Genomic DNA, 19,035 nt, shown 5'->3' on the forward strand with positions numbered 1-19,035 from the left:
TCCACAGCACATGCATGGGTACGCACAAGATGCAATAACGCATGTTTGTGCATAGGCCCACACAGATCTTTTTAAATCACATGCACATGAAATCCTACACAAGATAAAATAAAAGAACTTTTGTTAACTAGTCAATTGTCATTGGATCATCATTATATTTCTCCAAGGCTGTAAACAAAAATTGAAATCTTCAGTGGATTTCATTTCCAAGCATCACGGTTTTGAAGAGAAATGCTGTTGGTTGTTTTCCATTTAATGGCAAAATATAATTGTCACATGTAAACATTTTGCCTTAGTTGACAGAAAAGATCTCTCAATGTCAGGTTGATAGTGTCATCTCTGCAGAAACAGCAGGTATCACCAGTGATCAGGACTTCTTTGAAGTTGTCACCAAAATGTTATTTATGGTCCATGTGGCTTATTCAACAACCATTCCTCATGCACATCTAATGGGAAATGAATGAGATGACACCTAGGAGCATTACTTGCTGAGACTGACTACCAGTGGCAGTGAAGGATATCCACTGTAACACGACACTCCACTGAAGATGGCTGCAAATCCATCACTTAAAAAGTATGAAACAATGATGCTGAACTCTGTAATTGTTGGGCTTTTCTGTACTCGCCATTACTCTCAAAAACATACAAAGCACTCATCAGTGTCGAGTATTGCAATTCAGGGAAACTGATAAAGTACATTTGCAAATATCTCAATGGAGGAAATGATATGGCAATTTTTGGAGCAGTAAATGCAACAGCACCTATAAATGGAATCGACCACTATCAACTGGAATGGTACATTAGTAGGAATGAAATAGTATGGTGCATTTTATCATTTCCAATCCATGAACAATGTCAAATAGTTACTCATTTGACAGTGCACCTTGAAAATTGACAGTGTGTGTACTTCACAATGGAAAATGCATGTGCAAGAGCATTGTCATGTTTGCCAACAATGTTAACTGTGTTTTTTTCAATGTGTGAGGATGTTACATGCATAAGACAGTAATCTGAAGTGCCAACATGTTATTCACAGAATGCATCAGAAAACAAGTTTAAACAATACAAACAGTGCAAAGCAGTTTCAAGACATCCCAATTTAGGTTTGATTGACATCTTAGGCCATCAGTACACCATTCACCAGACAATGCAGCATGCTGGTACTTGCAATTACTGTCAATTAGTCTACATGGCCCGACAACCTTCCAAAAACTGGGAATAGTAATTGGTCACGTATGTGTGTGTTTCAAGTGTGCACTGCTTGCCAGGAACTAAATTTTGGAAAATCCACCAGTTATCCCATGTAAAACAGCCATTGATGACATTAACTCATGTCTCAAATCATCAGTTTTATTACAACATTTACAGACATTGATTTCTGAAGACCAATTAACATGTGCAATTACGACATGAAGCATCTGCTGGACATTTGCAAAACAGTTGTTGGATACTAGAATGTTTAAATAGCAATCGATGAATTTGCACAACTTTATGCATTGTCAACAAACTTCTATAAAATCACAGCAGCTACAGATGAACTGATTCACTAAGTTCTACCAAATATCACACAGAATCACAAAAATCACTAGTTGCTCATGCAAGTGCTACATTAACAGACAATACCAATGATGTCAGTGCCATCAATTCCTGCATCTAAAATGAAACACCAGGTAGATTGACAACATATGAGTCCATTGATACCGTAATGAATCAAGAAAAAGCTCTTAATTATTCAACTCGATTTGCCAGGCATTCCACGACACATTTCAACATTGAAAAGTGGCATGCCTATCATTCTTCTGTGGAACATAAATCCACCACTACTTTGCAACAGCACCAGGGTTGCAGTGAAAAAGATGTTGAACAATATCATCAAAGCTTCAGTTTGAAGTGGAAAATTTACAGGAGAAGATGCACTGTTGCCACACATCCCAATGATTCTCTAATGGACATGCCATTCAAACTGAAATGTTTGTAGTTTGTGTTGTGACTTGCATTTTCTGTGACCATCAACAAAATACAGGGAAAATTGCTATGAGTGTATGGACTAAATTTGGGAAATTCATGCTTCTTATGCATACAGCTGTATGTGACATGCCCACACTTTTGGAAACCTTGTGATTTATTTGTTCATACATCAGACGCAAAAGGCAGAGATCCAGCACACAGTTCTAAGGATCAGTGCATAGTCTGTTGCAGAGTGAAAATTCATTCTGAAAGTAACTGGCTTGATTTATATAATATTCCATTTGTTTTGTGGTGAAAAATTGTCATGGATTTGGTACTCACTTTTTTTGCCTGTATTCATTTGATTGACCTGAGGGCTTTAAATAAGAAAATTCATTATTAGTTGCTTTGCTTTAGGGTATTTTGAGTCTGTAACTTACCAAGTTCAGATAGCAGACATAATTTCAGTGGGACAGTTATTCTGTGTATAGTTATTTAGTTTTGTTCTGCACTTAAGTACTTGTTTATGTGATATGTTTATGTGTATGCTACAGTTGCTGATCAACCCTGTGTTCACTATGTTGTTTGTGACACCTTTTAGTTACAGATTATCATGCCTGCAACCTTCGACCTTGCTCAAAGAACTTCTTGCAATTTCTGCCATCTCTCTCATGTGTCTGTTAACAAACATTTTAAATCGTTTTGTGGATGTTATATTTATGATGTAATAATTAATGGCGCTGGACCTTAAAATTCTTTTTATTGGAACTTAAAGCCTTACAGTGGAACATTTACTGTGGGCACTTTAACATTCAAATTCTGAGCTGTTCACTTGGACACTTGCTTGCAACTTAAGGAGATAGTTAAGGACAATACATTGTGACAAATAGATCATTATTAACACTTTCAAGATTGGTCTCTCAGGTCTATCTCAGACTATCCACACTATCATTTTTAGAGGATTTCTGAAAACTTGCTTCTTTGGAACAATAAAATAAATACGTTGAATTATTCCATAAAAATCTAGACATTTGTTTATTGAAATATATGTAAAGATTTATTGTATTCTATCTTATCAAATGAAAACATGGATTATCTGTATTAAAATACCATGTTTATGTCATCTGAAAAAAGAAACGCATCATACACATTACATGTATTTTGTCTGTGTGTGATACATTTTGAAACAGTTTAGCATCTAGAGAGCTCCACAACTCAGACAACATACCACAAGAAAGTGTCTCTCCATGGGGATTTACACCTCTGTTGTCTGATTACTTTGTTACACTCTATAAAATCAAGGTTTGGATTCACCTTCTTTTGGGATAAAACTGACTGCTAGTTCCAGAAGAAAATTTGCTAATTTGTATTTTTTCCTTTCAACATTGATTCCTGGTTTCCTAATACCGGATAAAAAGTACTAGCAGCACTGATCATAAAAAGGTGAAAGAATAATTTTTCCCAACATTTCAGCTGTTTTCTTTTGAATGGCTAATGTGCTGTCATCTGGTCTGATCTGTCAACACCTTTCTTGTAAATATTATAGTGTAGCAAACTGTTGAATCTGCTGGAAGTAGCACAATTACTCAAGTGAACGCTGTGTGACAGGTTAGTAGCTTCAATGTGTCTCCTTTATTAGTCCCGTTTTACATACAACAGGCGTTTCCTTCTGCTTGGAATTATTTCAGCTCTTTTTCGGTTTTTGTTTGATAGTGCTTTGTGGAAACTTGCTGTTTACCGTACAAGTAACAACTGGTGTTACATCTTTATTTGTACAGAAACATTGAAGCTGCTGGCACAATATAAAAGGAAGAACATACAGAGAGAATATGAATGTGTAAAGTTTCACCTGCAAGTAATATTTCAACATAGTAGCATACTGATTATGTGCTTGCTTTCTGACTGACTCATAGCAGCAGACCCAGTTATTATCTGTATATATTAGTTACTGAATATGTAAATGAGCCATTTATTGGTAAATGAAAGTAAGTGTATGGTATGTACTTATGTGGTGGATGGCTGGATGTAATTTATACGTTACTGCTGGCATACCAATTTTCACTTTGTTTATGCAGCTTTATTTTTATCACATGGATGGCTGATACATTTCTGTACAAATGCAATTTGGAGTTTATATTCATTTTTGTAACTTGACTTGTACACTCTTACAGCTGATGATATCTGTATCTTATCACATGATAATTAAAACACAAAACAATGTCAAGGTTTTTCTCCTTTTTATGTCAGTCTCTTGGCTTCCTTAATAATGGCCATCTAGAGGCTGACATCAGCCTTTTGTGAAAGGCCCTCAGGGGCTCAGGATTCGTTTCCTGGGTACAGGCTTGGTGACCCTAAGGTTCCTGAGCTGGGGACTGGTAAGTGTCACCAGTCGCCTGTCACCATAAGCTCTGGGCATGCTGCAGCAACCACTGTGCAGCATGATGGTGGAATGTTGTGTGTCATGGGCTTTACCACCCGGATCACATGGATGGTACAAACTGCTGTTAGAAACCCCTCAGTCTCAAGGTGTGCTGTGCGCTGATGAGGTGGAACAGTTATTTGCGGGCAACTTCTGAAGAACCTGGTGTGCCTCTGTTGTATAAGGCTTACTTTGCTATGTGGGGCTCTGTCTAGGTGAACTTTTATTCCCCTAGCTGTTCATGGGACCAAAATGGATCCTTCGAAATTTTCCCTTCCTCCTCTCAGTGGAAAAGGTAGACTGCTGGAAGGTACCCAATCTAACAAACGGGCTCATGTAGCCAGTCCTTCTGATTCATTCTAAAAGTATTGTCTTGAGTAATAGAACACGTGCTGATTATCAGAAAGTGGTTTTAATAGTGAGAAGAAAAGAGTGTAGTTTTGAGAAGGTTTCCCCATCCTATATCCCAAAGGGTTTTGAGGGAACCTGTGGCTCTTTAAAAACAGTAAAGTGCTTGTGCAATGTGACATTGTTAGTGTAAACTTCTAGTTCCCAACCATCAGCTAACCTCCAAGAAGGTAGCTGCTTCGGGGAGTGTGCAATAGACACTGAACTGTGCAACACGTTGAACTACAGCAAAGGTGTTGTGACTTGCAGGGATCTCGTTCACATTCCCAAGGAGGTATTGTGATGTGAGTGGGCTCCAGAAGGTATAGTCGATGTGAAAGACATTGTGAAGAGGGTAGATGGGATCTTGTAAATTCAGATTCCTTTATCTTGATATTCAATAGTATGGAAGTCCCTGAGTACATTAAGGCAGATTTCTTTCATCTAAACATGCGGCCTTATGTCACCAACCCAATGCCTTCTTTCAAATGCCAGCACTTTGGACATACTAATTGTGGGAGTTGTGGAGAAGCCACTTCGGGAAAATGTGGTAAGGCTGCCCATGAAGAGTCGCTTTTACATCTCCTTTGAAGTGTATGAACTGCTCTGGGGCTCACTGTGTCTGGAGTCAGGATTGTAGTGTATACCTTGAAGAACAAAAGGTGCGAAAGCATAAGACTCTGTAATGCATTCCATATAATGAGGCCAAAAAAATAATAAAGCTATGCCGCCCACCAATGTTCACTACTTATACCTCCTTTGTTTCAGTTCCTAAACAGCTGATGTTGCTATGCAAACAGAGGTTGCTACTATCAGCACTAGTACCTGCGTTGGTCAATGTACTTGTGCTGCTGCAGTCATTTTGAAGCCTGTCCCTCCCTCCAAAACTTCAGAAAAAGCGTGGTTGCTGACAATGCAGAAGTCCTGCCCCTCCAAAGACTCAGTCTGGTCCACTGTCCAGTACTGACACTACCACTTCTGCAGTTGCCTCCTCGGACCAAAAAATCAAAGTTGAAGGCAAAGAATTGTCCACTGGTGGGGATGGGAAGTACACAGTCTGACAGTATTGATGTCATCCTTTCAGACACCTGTTTTGACTCTTCTTTGGAGGCTATGGACCTTGATATGAGACAGCGACAACCATCTCAACCAAAGACTGAGCTCCACCCATTGTGGGCTCCCCTCCCAGGCCGAAAGTTAGGGTGAAAGTGTTACCTCATGATAGACGGCTCCCATCTAAAAGTGGAACATTAATGGGTTCATATAATGTTATAAAATGTGACACCCGCAGTCGTCCTTTTGATGTTATTTATTATACAGTTACCAGTTTTGGTGACTCAATATACGATCTTCAGGCCTTAACTGATGCCAAGGGGGTTAACTCCAATCGTATACACAATCCTATCAGTGGCAGACATCTCTGAACTGGTTTCCATAGACTATAACATTGATGTGTCTCCAACCCAAAAATGCCAACATAGCTTCTGAGGTGTTCCATTTTATTACATAAGTGGATGACCGAAGTCCCTCCAACCTTCAGTCAGAAGGATGGACATACGAAAACTTAATGTGTTCAGGACACACATGGAGGAACCGAAATTCCTTACAAAGGCACACTCCCTGTGCTTGTGTTTAAGGAAACACATTTCAAGGCCACTGGTGCCCCTGTGCTACTGGGCTGTACCCTCACCTGACATGGGAAAGAGCCAAGATTGGGGTTACTGTCTTTGTCAGTAATGCACATCAATCCTATCAATCCTCTGCTCTCTCCTTGGTTACCAGTCTAGAAGCAGTAGCTGTTGCTCTTCACATGGGTGATAAGATCACTGTCTTGCTCCCTGTATCTACCTGTAGAGGTAGATACAGATCACAACTGATGTGATAGACTCTGAGGCTTATATGTCTTATTGCACAACTCCCCTGCCTGTTTCTGCTACTGATTAATTTCAATGCCCATAGTGTATTATAGGGCTTGAACTATACTTGTCCCAGGGGTCGAAACTTGGAGAACCTCATGATATCTCAGGAGCTGTGCATCCTCAACACAGGCAGTCTTACTCTTCTATCAGCTGCTACTGGCTTGTCCTCATACAATGACCTCTTGTTCTGCTCTCCAGCCATTGCAGTCTCAACACAGTGGGAAGCAACTGATGACCTTTGTTCCGGTGACCACTTCTCAGCGTGGATTCACCCACTGGAAATGGATTGCTTGAACAGAAATCACCGAAATGGATGGGCAGCAGGGCTAACTGTACACTGTTCAGTCAGCTGGTTGTGTTTGAACACCATGACAGTGTCCAGAAATGATTGGATCACACATCAGACGAGTGATCCTGCTGACTTTCCGTTCCAAAGTCTTCAGGTCATCTTAGGAGGCAGCCTGTGTGCTGGTAGACTGATGAGTGTTGTTCAGCAGTCTGGGTGTGGCTTGCTGTTCTTCGATGGTTTAAATGCCTCACAACAGCAAGCAACCTCACAGCCTTTCAAGTTGCAGGAGCCAAGGCTCAACACGTAATTAAGGAGAGCAAGGAAAGGTCATGGCAAATGTTCCCGGGCTCCATCAACTGTTCCACATATTCTACAGAGGTATGGACAGCCATCGGGAGAATTTTCTGGGGCACAGTTGTTTACCAATAGCAGTAGTGCTGCAATGAGGGTGTTTTCCAAACAATGCCTGGTGTCATCACTCAGACAATGGCAGAGCATTTTACAGCAACTACTACCAATTCCAGCTGGGATCCAGTGATCTACCGTTACTGTGTGACTGCAGAGAGGGACAATATGGACTCCAGATTCCACAATTTTGAGGCTTTCAACTGGCCTCTTGCCATGTGGGACCTGGAATTAGCACTGCCTGAAACTCAAGATACTGAACCCGGTCACAACCAAATCTAGTGCTGCATACTTCGACATTTGCCAGCAGCATCAAAGGAAATCCTTCTCGAATGTTTCAATCTTATATGGCAGACAGGAAACTTTCCCAACTCCTAGAGAGAAGCAATTCTGCTACCTCTCCTCAAACTAGTAAAAGACCACACATGTACCAGTAGTTATCAGAGTGTCGCCTTAATGAGCTGTGTAGGAAAGACCCTGGAGCAAATGGTTAACTGTCGTCAGGTCTGATTGTTAGAGACCAGGTAATTCCTTAATCACGCTTGGTGTGAATTCCAGATTTCAGTCCACTGTTGACAACCTTGCCATACTGGAGATGACTATTCAGCAGGCTTACTTACAGTACATCACTGACTTGATATCTTCTTTGATATAAGTAAGATGTATGGTACTACTTGGAGAAAGTATTGTCATGCAGCTCCATCAATGAGGCGTTTGTAGCCATCTCCAGATCTCCATGCAGTCTTTACTGTCTTAAGTGCTTTTTTTACATCCCAAGTTGGTGACATGCTGTTGGATCATTTTGTGCAGGATAATGGTGTTCCTAAGGACAGTGTTTCAAGTGTTACTCTCTTTGCTGTACTTTAAACAGAATCATGTCTATGGTAAGGAGTCCTGTATGTGCTCCTTATTTGTGGATGATTTTGCTATTTATTTGTTACTCCTCCAGTGTTGCAGTCGTGCCCTGTCAGATGTAACTAGCTGGCCCTTGTGGCCAAATGGTTCTAGGTGCTTCAGTCTGGAACCACGCGACCGCTACGGTTGCAGGTTCAAATCGTGCGTTGGGCATGGATGTGTGAGATGTCCTTAGGTTAGTTAGGTTTAAGTAGTTCTAAGTTGTAGGAGTGGTCTGCACAGAGAGGTTTTCAGGTTTCTGCAGAAAAGTGTGTATGTGTTTTCATTTTAGTCATTATCATAGTATTTTTAATTTACCTGACTTGCATATGGCAGACACCATTTTACATTTGAAAGACTCAGTCAGGTTTCTGGGCCTCATTTTTGACTCCAAACTGTTATGGTTACCACACCTGAGAGAGCTGAAACCCAGAACCCAGAAAGCACTCAATATCATAAAGTGCATTAGCTACAGGTGTTTGGGAGCAGACAGGGCACATCTGTTTAGTTTTATAGGGCTTTTGTGTGTTCACGCTTTGACTGTGGATGCACATTGTACAGCTCAGTGAGGCCTTCTTATCTGAATATCATTGATGCTATCCATCTTGAGGGGATTAGACTGGCCACAGGTGCTTGCAGGACCAGCCTCATACTCCAAATTCACTTGCATACAATACTGTTGCTCGTCCACCTTTGGAACACCTTTTCTCTAATCGTCTATGAGCAACAGTGCCATTTGCAATCTGCGTGCAGTGTGTGCTGGAGTCACTTAATATGGGAAACGTAAGTCCTCAAATCCAGGATTTTAACTACCTGCCACTGTCATCATTGCATAGTCCCAGGGTAATTTTAGAATTAGTGCAGTACAGGAGAGATTGCACTCCTGCATATGTTTAAATACTATATTTTCTGCCATTTTAACTGAGCGCCACAGCTCTACAGCTGTCTTTCTGGATGGGTTGAAACAGGGGCCCCATTGTTTGCTCTGTTGTTTTCCCTGATAGTGTCCTCAAGGTTTAACTGCCTTGAGACTCTACTGTCTTTGATGCGGAACTGTACACGATCTTGTGGGCACTGGAGCAGATGAGGTGTGCTTAGTTTGCTAAGTTCCTTGTTTGTTCAGATTCTCTGAATGCTCTGGACTCTCTACAGTGCTCGTATCCAGCAGATAAAGTAGGCCAAAATATCCAGGACATCCTCCATCAATTACAATGGCTGGGTGGGGAAGGAGGTGTCCTGCTGTGTACCAGGACACATGGGTATTGAGGGGACCAAAAGGGCGGATGTAGCAGTCAAGGAGGCATGGAGCGATCTTCAGTTATTTCAGTGTGCTATCCCCCTGCATGCCATCACCTTGCTGTTTAAGTAGAGTTGTGTGTGTGGTGTCACCGCCAGACACCACACTTGCTAGGTGGTAGCCTTTAAATCGGCCGCGGTCCGTTAGTATACGTCGGACCCGCGTGTCGCCACTATCAGTGATTGCAGACCGAGCGCTGCCACACGGCAGGTCTAGAGAGACTCCCTAGCACTTGCCCAGTTGTACAGCCGACTTTGCTAGTGATGGTTCACTGAAAAATTACGCTCTCATTTGCTGAGACGATAGTTAGCATAGCCTTCAGCTATGTCATTTGCTACAACCTAGCAAAGCGCCATTACCAGTTACTATTGATGCTGTAAGACATGTACTGTCAAGAGTGATGTTCACCATTTATGGATTAAATTTAAGTATTCCAGCAGCTACGTTCGTTTTTTGTTAGTCTCATTTCCTTGACCTGTTCCAGACCTCATGCCAGCCTGCATGAGCTAAAACGTGTGCCTTTCGGCATCCTCTCATAGTGGGTTGTGTGTCTTGCAAATCCACAACAGTGTGTCAATGGGAAGATGATTGGGTGGGTGGAAGTGATTGGTAATAAGCTTTGGCCACAAAGACGGGATGAAGTCCTGCTTACTTGTCTTCACATAGGCCAATCCTCTGATGCATGGCTTCTTGCTCTGCCAAGAGGATCCTCCAGTGTGTGCTGCCTGTAGCATACAGATGACTGTGCACCACATTTTACTAGATTATGTTTTATTTTTAGACCAGAGGGCGGCAGCAGCAGATGTCCCCTTTGTTTCAAGTGACATTGAAAGGAATGTGTTTGAGAGTTTTAAGATTTTGTGATATCTCCAATGTGTTTCCAAAAATTTTAGGATGATGTTCCTAATCTGTTAACAGGATGACTGGGTCACTCATGTTTTTGTAAGTGGTCGACCAGTCACTTTTCCCTGTGCCTTTCCTTTAGTTCTTCTGTGGTTTTACTTCTATTTTAATCCCAGGAATGGTGCCTTTCACCCTTCTCCATTGTATTAATTCCTGTGAGACATGGTGATTGTGTGGTTCCATGTGAGTGGCATGGGAGTGAGTGAATGAGTGTCATTTTATAGGTTTCCTTCACACTGTGAGACAACAATTTTGGACATTTTAATCATATTTGTTTCTTTCAAAATATGTAAGGGCACTGATAGCCTCAACACTGAGCACCCGTAATCTCCAAAAAGAAAAAAAAAAAAAAGAAAAAAAAAAAACACACACACCTACCTTTGTGTGAAAGTAAAAACAAGAGAATATTAAATTTTCATTTGGGCCTATTGCATATTGTCTTTGGCTTAGCAAGAACATTTGTTCTATCAGAGAATAGGCTGGCAGTAGTCTAAAATTGAGCAAATGTGAGAATCTATATTGAGGTAACAGTTGGTGGCATTGTAATTAGGAAAATAATGTGTTGCAATTAGTCTTTTATTATTTTCAGGAGTTATGGACAAGGTAGTGGGACGCAGCAGTCGGCTGGTGGTCAAGATCCCTTTGGACACAACCGGTACGGGGGGCCCAGCCAGCCACCTGGCTATCCTTCACGTACTGGCTATCCTGCTCCACCTACGGGACCACCAGAACAGCAACCCACAGGGTATCCACCACAGCAAGACTATTATCGTCAAGATCCGGTAATTATAGTCATTTGTATAAAAGTAAATCATACTTCTTCATTAAAATGTGAAAGAAATAACAATGCTGATATTCATTTACATTTTCTGGATCAATGCGATGTATTTTTGAATACCTACAACTGTAAAGAAGATGACAGAAGATAAATATGGAAATGGAGTGGGATGTTTCTTTTCAAGTAAATCATCCCTCCATTTACTGTAAGCTTTTTACGGCAACCATGTGTAACCAATATTTGGGTGGATGAATGTACCTGTGGTACACTAATCACTGTGTCATGTTAGTCAGTGATTATAACTGTAGGAAGCAATGCAATATTAAATATTTTGTTACATCACATAAGGTTTTACAGCTCCAAATGCTATGCCACAGAAATTGTAAATGCATGAGTGTGTCATACCATTTCTTAAGTATATGTGTAATTATGTTCTATGTTGAGTGAGATATCTAAATTATATGGTTTCCCTTTTCATCCATACATAATTGTACCATTTGTGTTACTGTGCCTTGTAACTTTCTCATTGAGGACATAGACAATTTAGGGATTGTATATTCTTTCTTGAGTAGTTCTATTTAAGCCTTATAAATGTTGTTACAGCCTGTATTGCAGTTACTGAAAATTTTTAACTTCCAAACAGTCTTACCGCAAGTTCAACAGCCCACAGTTTTTCAGATCTCTAAAAGGTTTACTGCAATGTTTGTCTAGATGTACGTGGTGCCCAAAACTTTTAATTTTGAGACTTCCGAGATTTCCATCCACATTTTCTTAATAAGTGTTTCAAGATTGGTTAATTTAGACACGAGTATAACCCATTATAAAATATGTGTAGCTACAGTTTTATAACAGCCTCGGCTGGTTTCATAGGACAGCATTGTAACACTAACAGTTTCAGTTTTTATTAGCGGCCTTTCTTTTAAATTCTTTAATTCTGTGATATGATTTGCTCCCTCGTTTGTCACATTCTTTAGACTGATATCCTGTGTGTCAAACTACTGAATTTGTATTTGAGTGCCTCATTGCCAAATCAGTATTGTATATTAAAATTGCATCTAATTGTGCTTCATTAAGTTTTCACTGACTAAGCACAGATCATGAAGTGAATTCACATTTCAACCAAGAGGAAGGTGGATCTTCATGACTGTAATCACTTGGTGCACGTGTCAAACTGTGCGTCTTCTGTAATTTGTTTTTCTTGTCATTATAAATATTGTATGTTTTGGGCCTGATTGTACCAATACCACATCATGCAATACTGTTCACACCTGTTTGTATGGTATGCTACAGATACTGCACAGTGCATAACAATATAGTACAGCTGGTATGTACATAGACACATTATTATATATTTATGTTATAGAAGTACTGTGCACGGCCTTTTATCAATAGAGTTCATGTAGTGTTACATTACTCAGTGCATATTCAATCATTTCTTATCAAAACATCAGTGATACATGGCATACACTTTTCTCGAAGTTTTAGCTTCCCTTTGAAGTTCACTCATTTGAGATTTTCCAGCCCCTTTCAGATGTAATGGTAATACTGGCAGGTTTCTTTAACATTTTACGGAACAGAGTTGAATGGTACAAAGAGAGCAAATCAAAAGAAGGTTGTAGAGGAGCAGTGATGATGTCTACCAAAATGCTGACTTTGCCTGTGGCATTCCAAAACTCTGAGCACACCCATTACTTATTCAAGACTCTTACAAATAAATGTCAATGATACATTGAAGCTACTTAAGCTAAATTAGTGCTCAGCCTGAGAGGTCTACATTTTTAAAAACTCAGAGGGGAGATAAAAAAAAAATCTACATTTCTTGAAGTTGCTTCTAATGCAGTGTCGGATGGACTGTTGGCAGAAGATTTTAAAATTGGAGAGAAAATAAGACAGTAGTTGGGAATGTATTATCATCCCCCCCCCCTCACCCCCCCTCACTGCCCTCCATGTGCAGATGGAACTAAATACAACATGTCAACAGAAAATTTCTGTTGTCCATTGAAAGGTAATTTTCTAATTATGTTGAATAGAATAATTTCTCTGTAGTAAGCTCTTTGAAAGTCACACATTTACATTATCATTACAGGTAAACTTACTGTAAGAATGAAGAAGAATAGTGTGTGTACTTGTCATTGAACAGATAACTTTCCACACAGTGTGTCTCAACATAGTTGAAATTTTATTATAAAAAATGTGTATTTGCAGTTGATAATTTACTGTTTAATGTACTCGTCATTGGTACATAATAATAATTAAGGGTAGTTAGTATATACAGTAAAAATCATGAAAACACGTCAACCTTCTACAGATCATAGGTTTTTTTAAAAAAATCGAATTTCACAACTTGTTTTAGTTTTGCTCCTTCTACACAGTTATTTCTGGGTAATCAAAAGTTGCCGTAGTTCTGTTGATATTCTGATGGAACTCTACTGTGGCATAAGTTCATTAGTTTTGTTCTTTTTATAGATGAGAGAAACAAAAATGTTTACATTTACAGTTATTAGGACTTCATGGTAAAGAATGTTCTTCTTAGGATGTAATCTGACTTGCATGTTACCTCATGAGTAAACTACACAGAATATGTCACTTGATATGATAGAAGTATACGATACAAAAACAATCACTTTGGACACAAATTTCTATTTGCACTTGATGTAGGAAACACCATGTGAAATCTTTTACATACATACCTGATGTTACCATCAGTCTGCATTTTTAAAACTGTCAATAAACAGTGTAATAATAATATGTAATGGGATAGGTCAGTATTCACTACATAGAGGAGGCTTTGAAGTGCAGAGACATACACTGAAAGAGGCCTACTATATACGAGGGTACTTGAAATAGTAAGTTACACTGGTTGTCCCATGTTAAGACTATTGGGCAACAAGAATGGCACATTGTCAAAAGAGAGTACATGTTCTAGATGTCCTGCAGACACTGTTCTACTGGGGTATGGATAACAACTGCATCACAGTGTGGAAGTGAAATGTCACGGAAACTGTAAACATACTCCAAAGCTGCAAAGTCTTAGTACTTGAGTCTGTAAAAATCTTATGGATAAAACTCTAATTTTCTCACAAATGCAATTTGAAATTCTGGTTGTATATGGACAAAATGCAGTGTTGCATCCAGCCATAGCAAAATGGTGCTTACAATGTGACCAAGGCCGCATGGGTGTGAAGGGTGCTGATAGGGTACGATGACCAGTGGCATCTACTACAGATGACAATGTCCAAGCAATTGACAAACTGATTTGAAACGGTCACAGATTTTCCGATGATGAGGATGTTCACACAATAATGCTCAAATGGCTTCATAACAGAGGAGCAGATATCTGTTGTCGAGGGACTGACTGACTGACAGACAGAACATTCTGATCATTATTTACAGATAACTGATGATGTTGAAAAATATCGTGTATCTGTGTCACTTTGAAGTGTAGTGGAACATTCAAGAAAATATACTTAGACTGCAATTATATTATGAAACATACTTTTTGAGTCTCTTTGTAATATCAGCTATCAAACTATTCCCTTTGTCAGATGTAGGCAACAAATTCTCCTCCTCCCCATCCCCCACAGCCACACACACACACTGCCACTGCCCCCTCTGGGCATTCACTGATAGTATGTAGCAGTCTTCTTTCAATGTGCTTGTCATCCACTCACCACCACCATTGTGTAGTGAGTAGCTATCTATCATAACTCTTTATTTGTTATCATCTCATCCTAGGTTTTCCATTATTTGAATAAACAGTGTAATGTACTCTGCCTTAAGGAGGACAATATGCCTGCAACACTTCCACCCTCGACATTAATAATACAGTATTCTCAGTTGAAACCAACAATATTATTATCTAGTTAGGCTTCATTATGTGCAAAAACCTCAGTTGAAATGTAAAAATTAACAGTCTTAATATCCTAAAACAAAGTTCTTGAGATTTGATCACTTGAATTCATGTGATTCCTACTTTGAAATTGTTGCAGATAACAACACTTCATATAAATTTTATGATTTCTTGAACACCAATTTGAATTTCTTCCCAATATGAATTTATAACACATTCTGGGACACACAAAGCATACTTGTTACTTTTCTGCCAACAAGTTTTAAGCTAAAAGCCCACCCCTACCTAATTCTTAACAGAGTTTGAAAATTTCAAGTTGTCATAAACAAATGTGTATTTTAATATTTTTTATTTTATACATACACTGTCTGTACATTATGTATAATTGGGGATCATTTATATCTTTTTAGCTTCCTCATAGTTATTATTCAGGTAGATATGAGATCACATTCTCACTGATACAAAAATGTTATGATTCTGATGTACTGTTTCTAATAAGGGGAAAGTGTGAAAATGTACAGCACAATTGCAGGTCATTACCAGGAATAATTAGTGCAGTTAACAGCAAGGAGCTTGTGAACAGTAATGTATAAACACTTTTTTTTTTTTTTAATGTTATTCATGAAGAAACAGAAGTTATAGTTTTGTTACAGTTTGTGTTGTTATTTGATATTTGTTTGTGAAAAATAGTTACAATTGAAAGTAAATACTGCCAACAGGTATATTCTGGTCAACAAGCAGCTACTGCAACTGGCCCAGGTGGTCAGATGTATCCTGGAAGCCCTCATAGTAAATCAATGCCACCTCCAGCTCCACAGACCCCTAGAAGGCATCCAGATTTTGCAAAAGACCCACAGCAGTCTCCCTATCCACCATATAGTCAACAAAGGCCTTCTATATACGGTAAGTGGTAAGCACTGTAATTTGGAGGGTTCTTAAAAGTTTAAAGATTGGGGACAGGAAAAACAAGCTAAGTCACATAGTTCTTGGTGCTGTTAGGGGTCTCTTCCCAGCTTATGAGGACAATATGAACTTTCTCCCTCTGTTTAGCTATTTTATGTGATATACCTCATGTTTTAAAGTGACAGTAAAGTTTCATAATTTGATATTGTGGACATATCATCATCATCTTTGTTTTCCCCTTTACTTTGTGGTGTAACAGCCAGGAATTATTTGTTTCTGGGATTTTTTTGTGCCATGTACATTAGACTTAATTTTTGATAACCACAGTTTGTCAGTTGTATTGATTCAACCCAAACATCTTCTATTTGTTGTATGTAATGAAAATAATTCATTAGTTACAAATGAGAAACTATAGAGAGGCAATACTTGATTTCAAAAATTTAACACTTTAACATAAAGCCAGAGTTAGTTTTTATTATTCTGACAAAAACCTTAAAATCCCAAGTGTATTCCAGCAACTTAAGAACAGACCTCTGAAAAAGTAAAGCCTTGCTTACATCCGTTTCAGCATGGGTAGTTAAGTGTTCGGCCACTAGGGGGCATCCAGTCCCGTATTTGTAGCCTAGATATTGTGTTCTGGTTCAGTTGTTTGCCAATGGATATCACCTTTACTGTTTGTAGCTTTGGGTACTTTAAAATGGATGGCTGTACAGTGATCCTAAGTTTGACATTGAATTTAGCACCCCAGAAAGTGAAGTAGTATGTGATGTTATTTCGTTGGAGACTGAAAGTGATAAAAGTTGAACAGATGACTGACAAGTACTCACCAGTGGTACGAGATAAATACTTATACTGTACTGTGACTAGCTCCACCAATATTTCCATTCAAAGGGACACACTGTGAAACACATGATTTGATTCCATATCTACACACAAACTACAAAATGACTTTATGATTCAGGATACTTCAGTGAAAGTCCAGTGCACAAGTATATTCTGGATTTTATTAACAGTGATCCTCAAAAATTTGTAAGTCACACTTACTTCAAAAGCTATTTTCATTAATAATAAAATACATTTTTGGAACAGTTTGTGAAGAAAAGTCAATATATCAAGGGATTAATTTTCCAATTTTGGAAATATGAAATACTATACGTTACAGTTACACCAGTTTATTGCCACATTATATGGAACTGCATAGAAAGTAAATAGAATTGAGTAACACGGGTAATTACAGTACTCAGTGATAATTTTTTCTGGTTCTGTATAGAAGGGCAAAAAGGATGGGCGCGAGATACCTTGCAGAAAGCTGAGCATCCATCATCTCTGACTTATGCTTAGAACCATACAGATATATGTTTTGTGTTCGTGTGTCCCTGTGCCACCATTAACTATTTGTTGAAGGGCTCGTGTATTGTTAAGCATGGAATTTAAGAGGAAACCTTCCCAAAATGTCTTGACATCCAGCTTCTCAGAGCTCTAAAAAACATTCCAAGTAAATAACTATTGACCATTTCTTGCTTGCTTAATGAATTCCGAAGTAGCATTGGTCCATTGCTGCTCTTGCTTCATGTTAATGATGTGCCATTTTATTTGCATTGGGAAGCAGAATTAATTCTGTTTGCAGATAATACAAGCATTTTTGTGAAGTTGAGCAATGAACCATCAACAAAGAAAGCAATGAACCATCAACAAAGAAAATGGTAAATGATGTTTCTGTGAAAGTTACTGAATGGTTTTGCACAAATGGGCTTACTGTAAACTTTCAAAAAATGCATTTAACCCGCTCTTGTACTGTTGAGAATATCCTCCCTTCTATTAACTGAGTACACCAACAGTAAATAATAAACTGGGATGGAAATTGCAAAGTGTTTGGTGTGAATGTGATGAAAACATAAACTGGAAAAACCATACTGTAGACCTGCTAAGATGTTTAAGTTTTGCTACTTTCATCATAATAGTAATTGCCAACTTTGTGAATGTAGAAGTCAGCAAGCTAAAATATTTTGCTTGTTCATTGATGTCATATGGGATAATACTCTGGGCTAACTTCTCGCCTAGGCAGGTATAATTGATGTTTGGTACATTTCACCACTACCTCATCTGTAGGAGCAAGAAATACCATCTCCTACAGCAGAAAAGACTGTATTTATCATATTGTTTAAAACACACACATAATCAGTGCTATTATTTCAGCATCACATAAAATTAATTTTACTTTACTTCCCTGTGCAGGAAGTTTAGTTAGCAATACTGAATTCAATGTATCGAAGTAGTGTAGAATCGAGTGTCATCAATATTTGTATTTCATTGCCATAACTTTAATTGAATTTACTCCATTAACTTCAAATGATTTGATTCCACACAATTTCATCATTTATTTTGTGATTTTTCTTAAAGATAAACAGTTACTCATTTTGAACAAAATTTGTAAAATTTTGTGATTTTGCACTTTGCAGAAAATAGGTACCTTTAATAATGAGTCATTACTTGGGACTGGAATAATTCACATTTTCCGATAAATCCAAAATAAATGTGAAATCTGCCTCAAAATGCGAAATTACTTAATAGACGCCATTTCATAGCGAACTGTATCCAGATGAGCTATTTGTTAGCGAAAGTTTGAAATGGCTGTATTTTCTGCATAGAATATCGAAAATGTAAGCAGTCACTGGCATTATACACCATATGACAAAACCCAATTTGGATAGATAATGTGCACAAGGACCTATGTGCAAAATAAAGTGTACAAATGCAAGGATGTATCAATACACTCAATGATCTGGTGTGATGCCAATTGTGGATGATTGAGTGGTCTGTTTAACACACACTCGCGTAATGCAATGTACCGGTAGAGTTCCGGCCTGTATCATTAACAATACTCTTCAACTTCAACAAGCAATTGTGTGGTAGCTACCCCGAATGCTTTGTGTTGTGTGTTACTCATTGTTTTCTTTTCTTATTTTGAAATAAGTGAAGCGACTAATCCTGCTCCATCACAGATTTCAATTATGACTCTTACAACACCAGAAGAGATCGGCAAT

General features: G+C 38.7%; 1 protein-coding gene across 1 annotated transcript in view; it reads left to right on the forward strand.

Annotated features, from left to right (window-relative positions):
* The window catches only part of LOC126470843 (trithorax group protein osa-like), a 113,272-nt gene that overhangs the window by 82,020 nt on the left and 12,217 nt on the right, over positions 1-19,035 (forward strand). Inside the window, 2 exon segments of the mRNA XM_050098859.1 lie at positions 11,050-11,242; positions 15,808-15,991. Coding sequence (XP_049954816.1) covers positions 11,050-11,242; positions 15,808-15,991 — 377 coding nt within the window.

Source organism: Schistocerca serialis, chromosome 3, assembly GCF_023864345.2.
Source record: "Schistocerca serialis cubense isolate TAMUIC-IGC-003099 chromosome 3, iqSchSeri2.2, whole genome shotgun sequence".
Lineage (NCBI taxonomy): Eukaryota > Metazoa > Arthropoda > Insecta > Orthoptera > Acrididae > Schistocerca > Schistocerca serialis.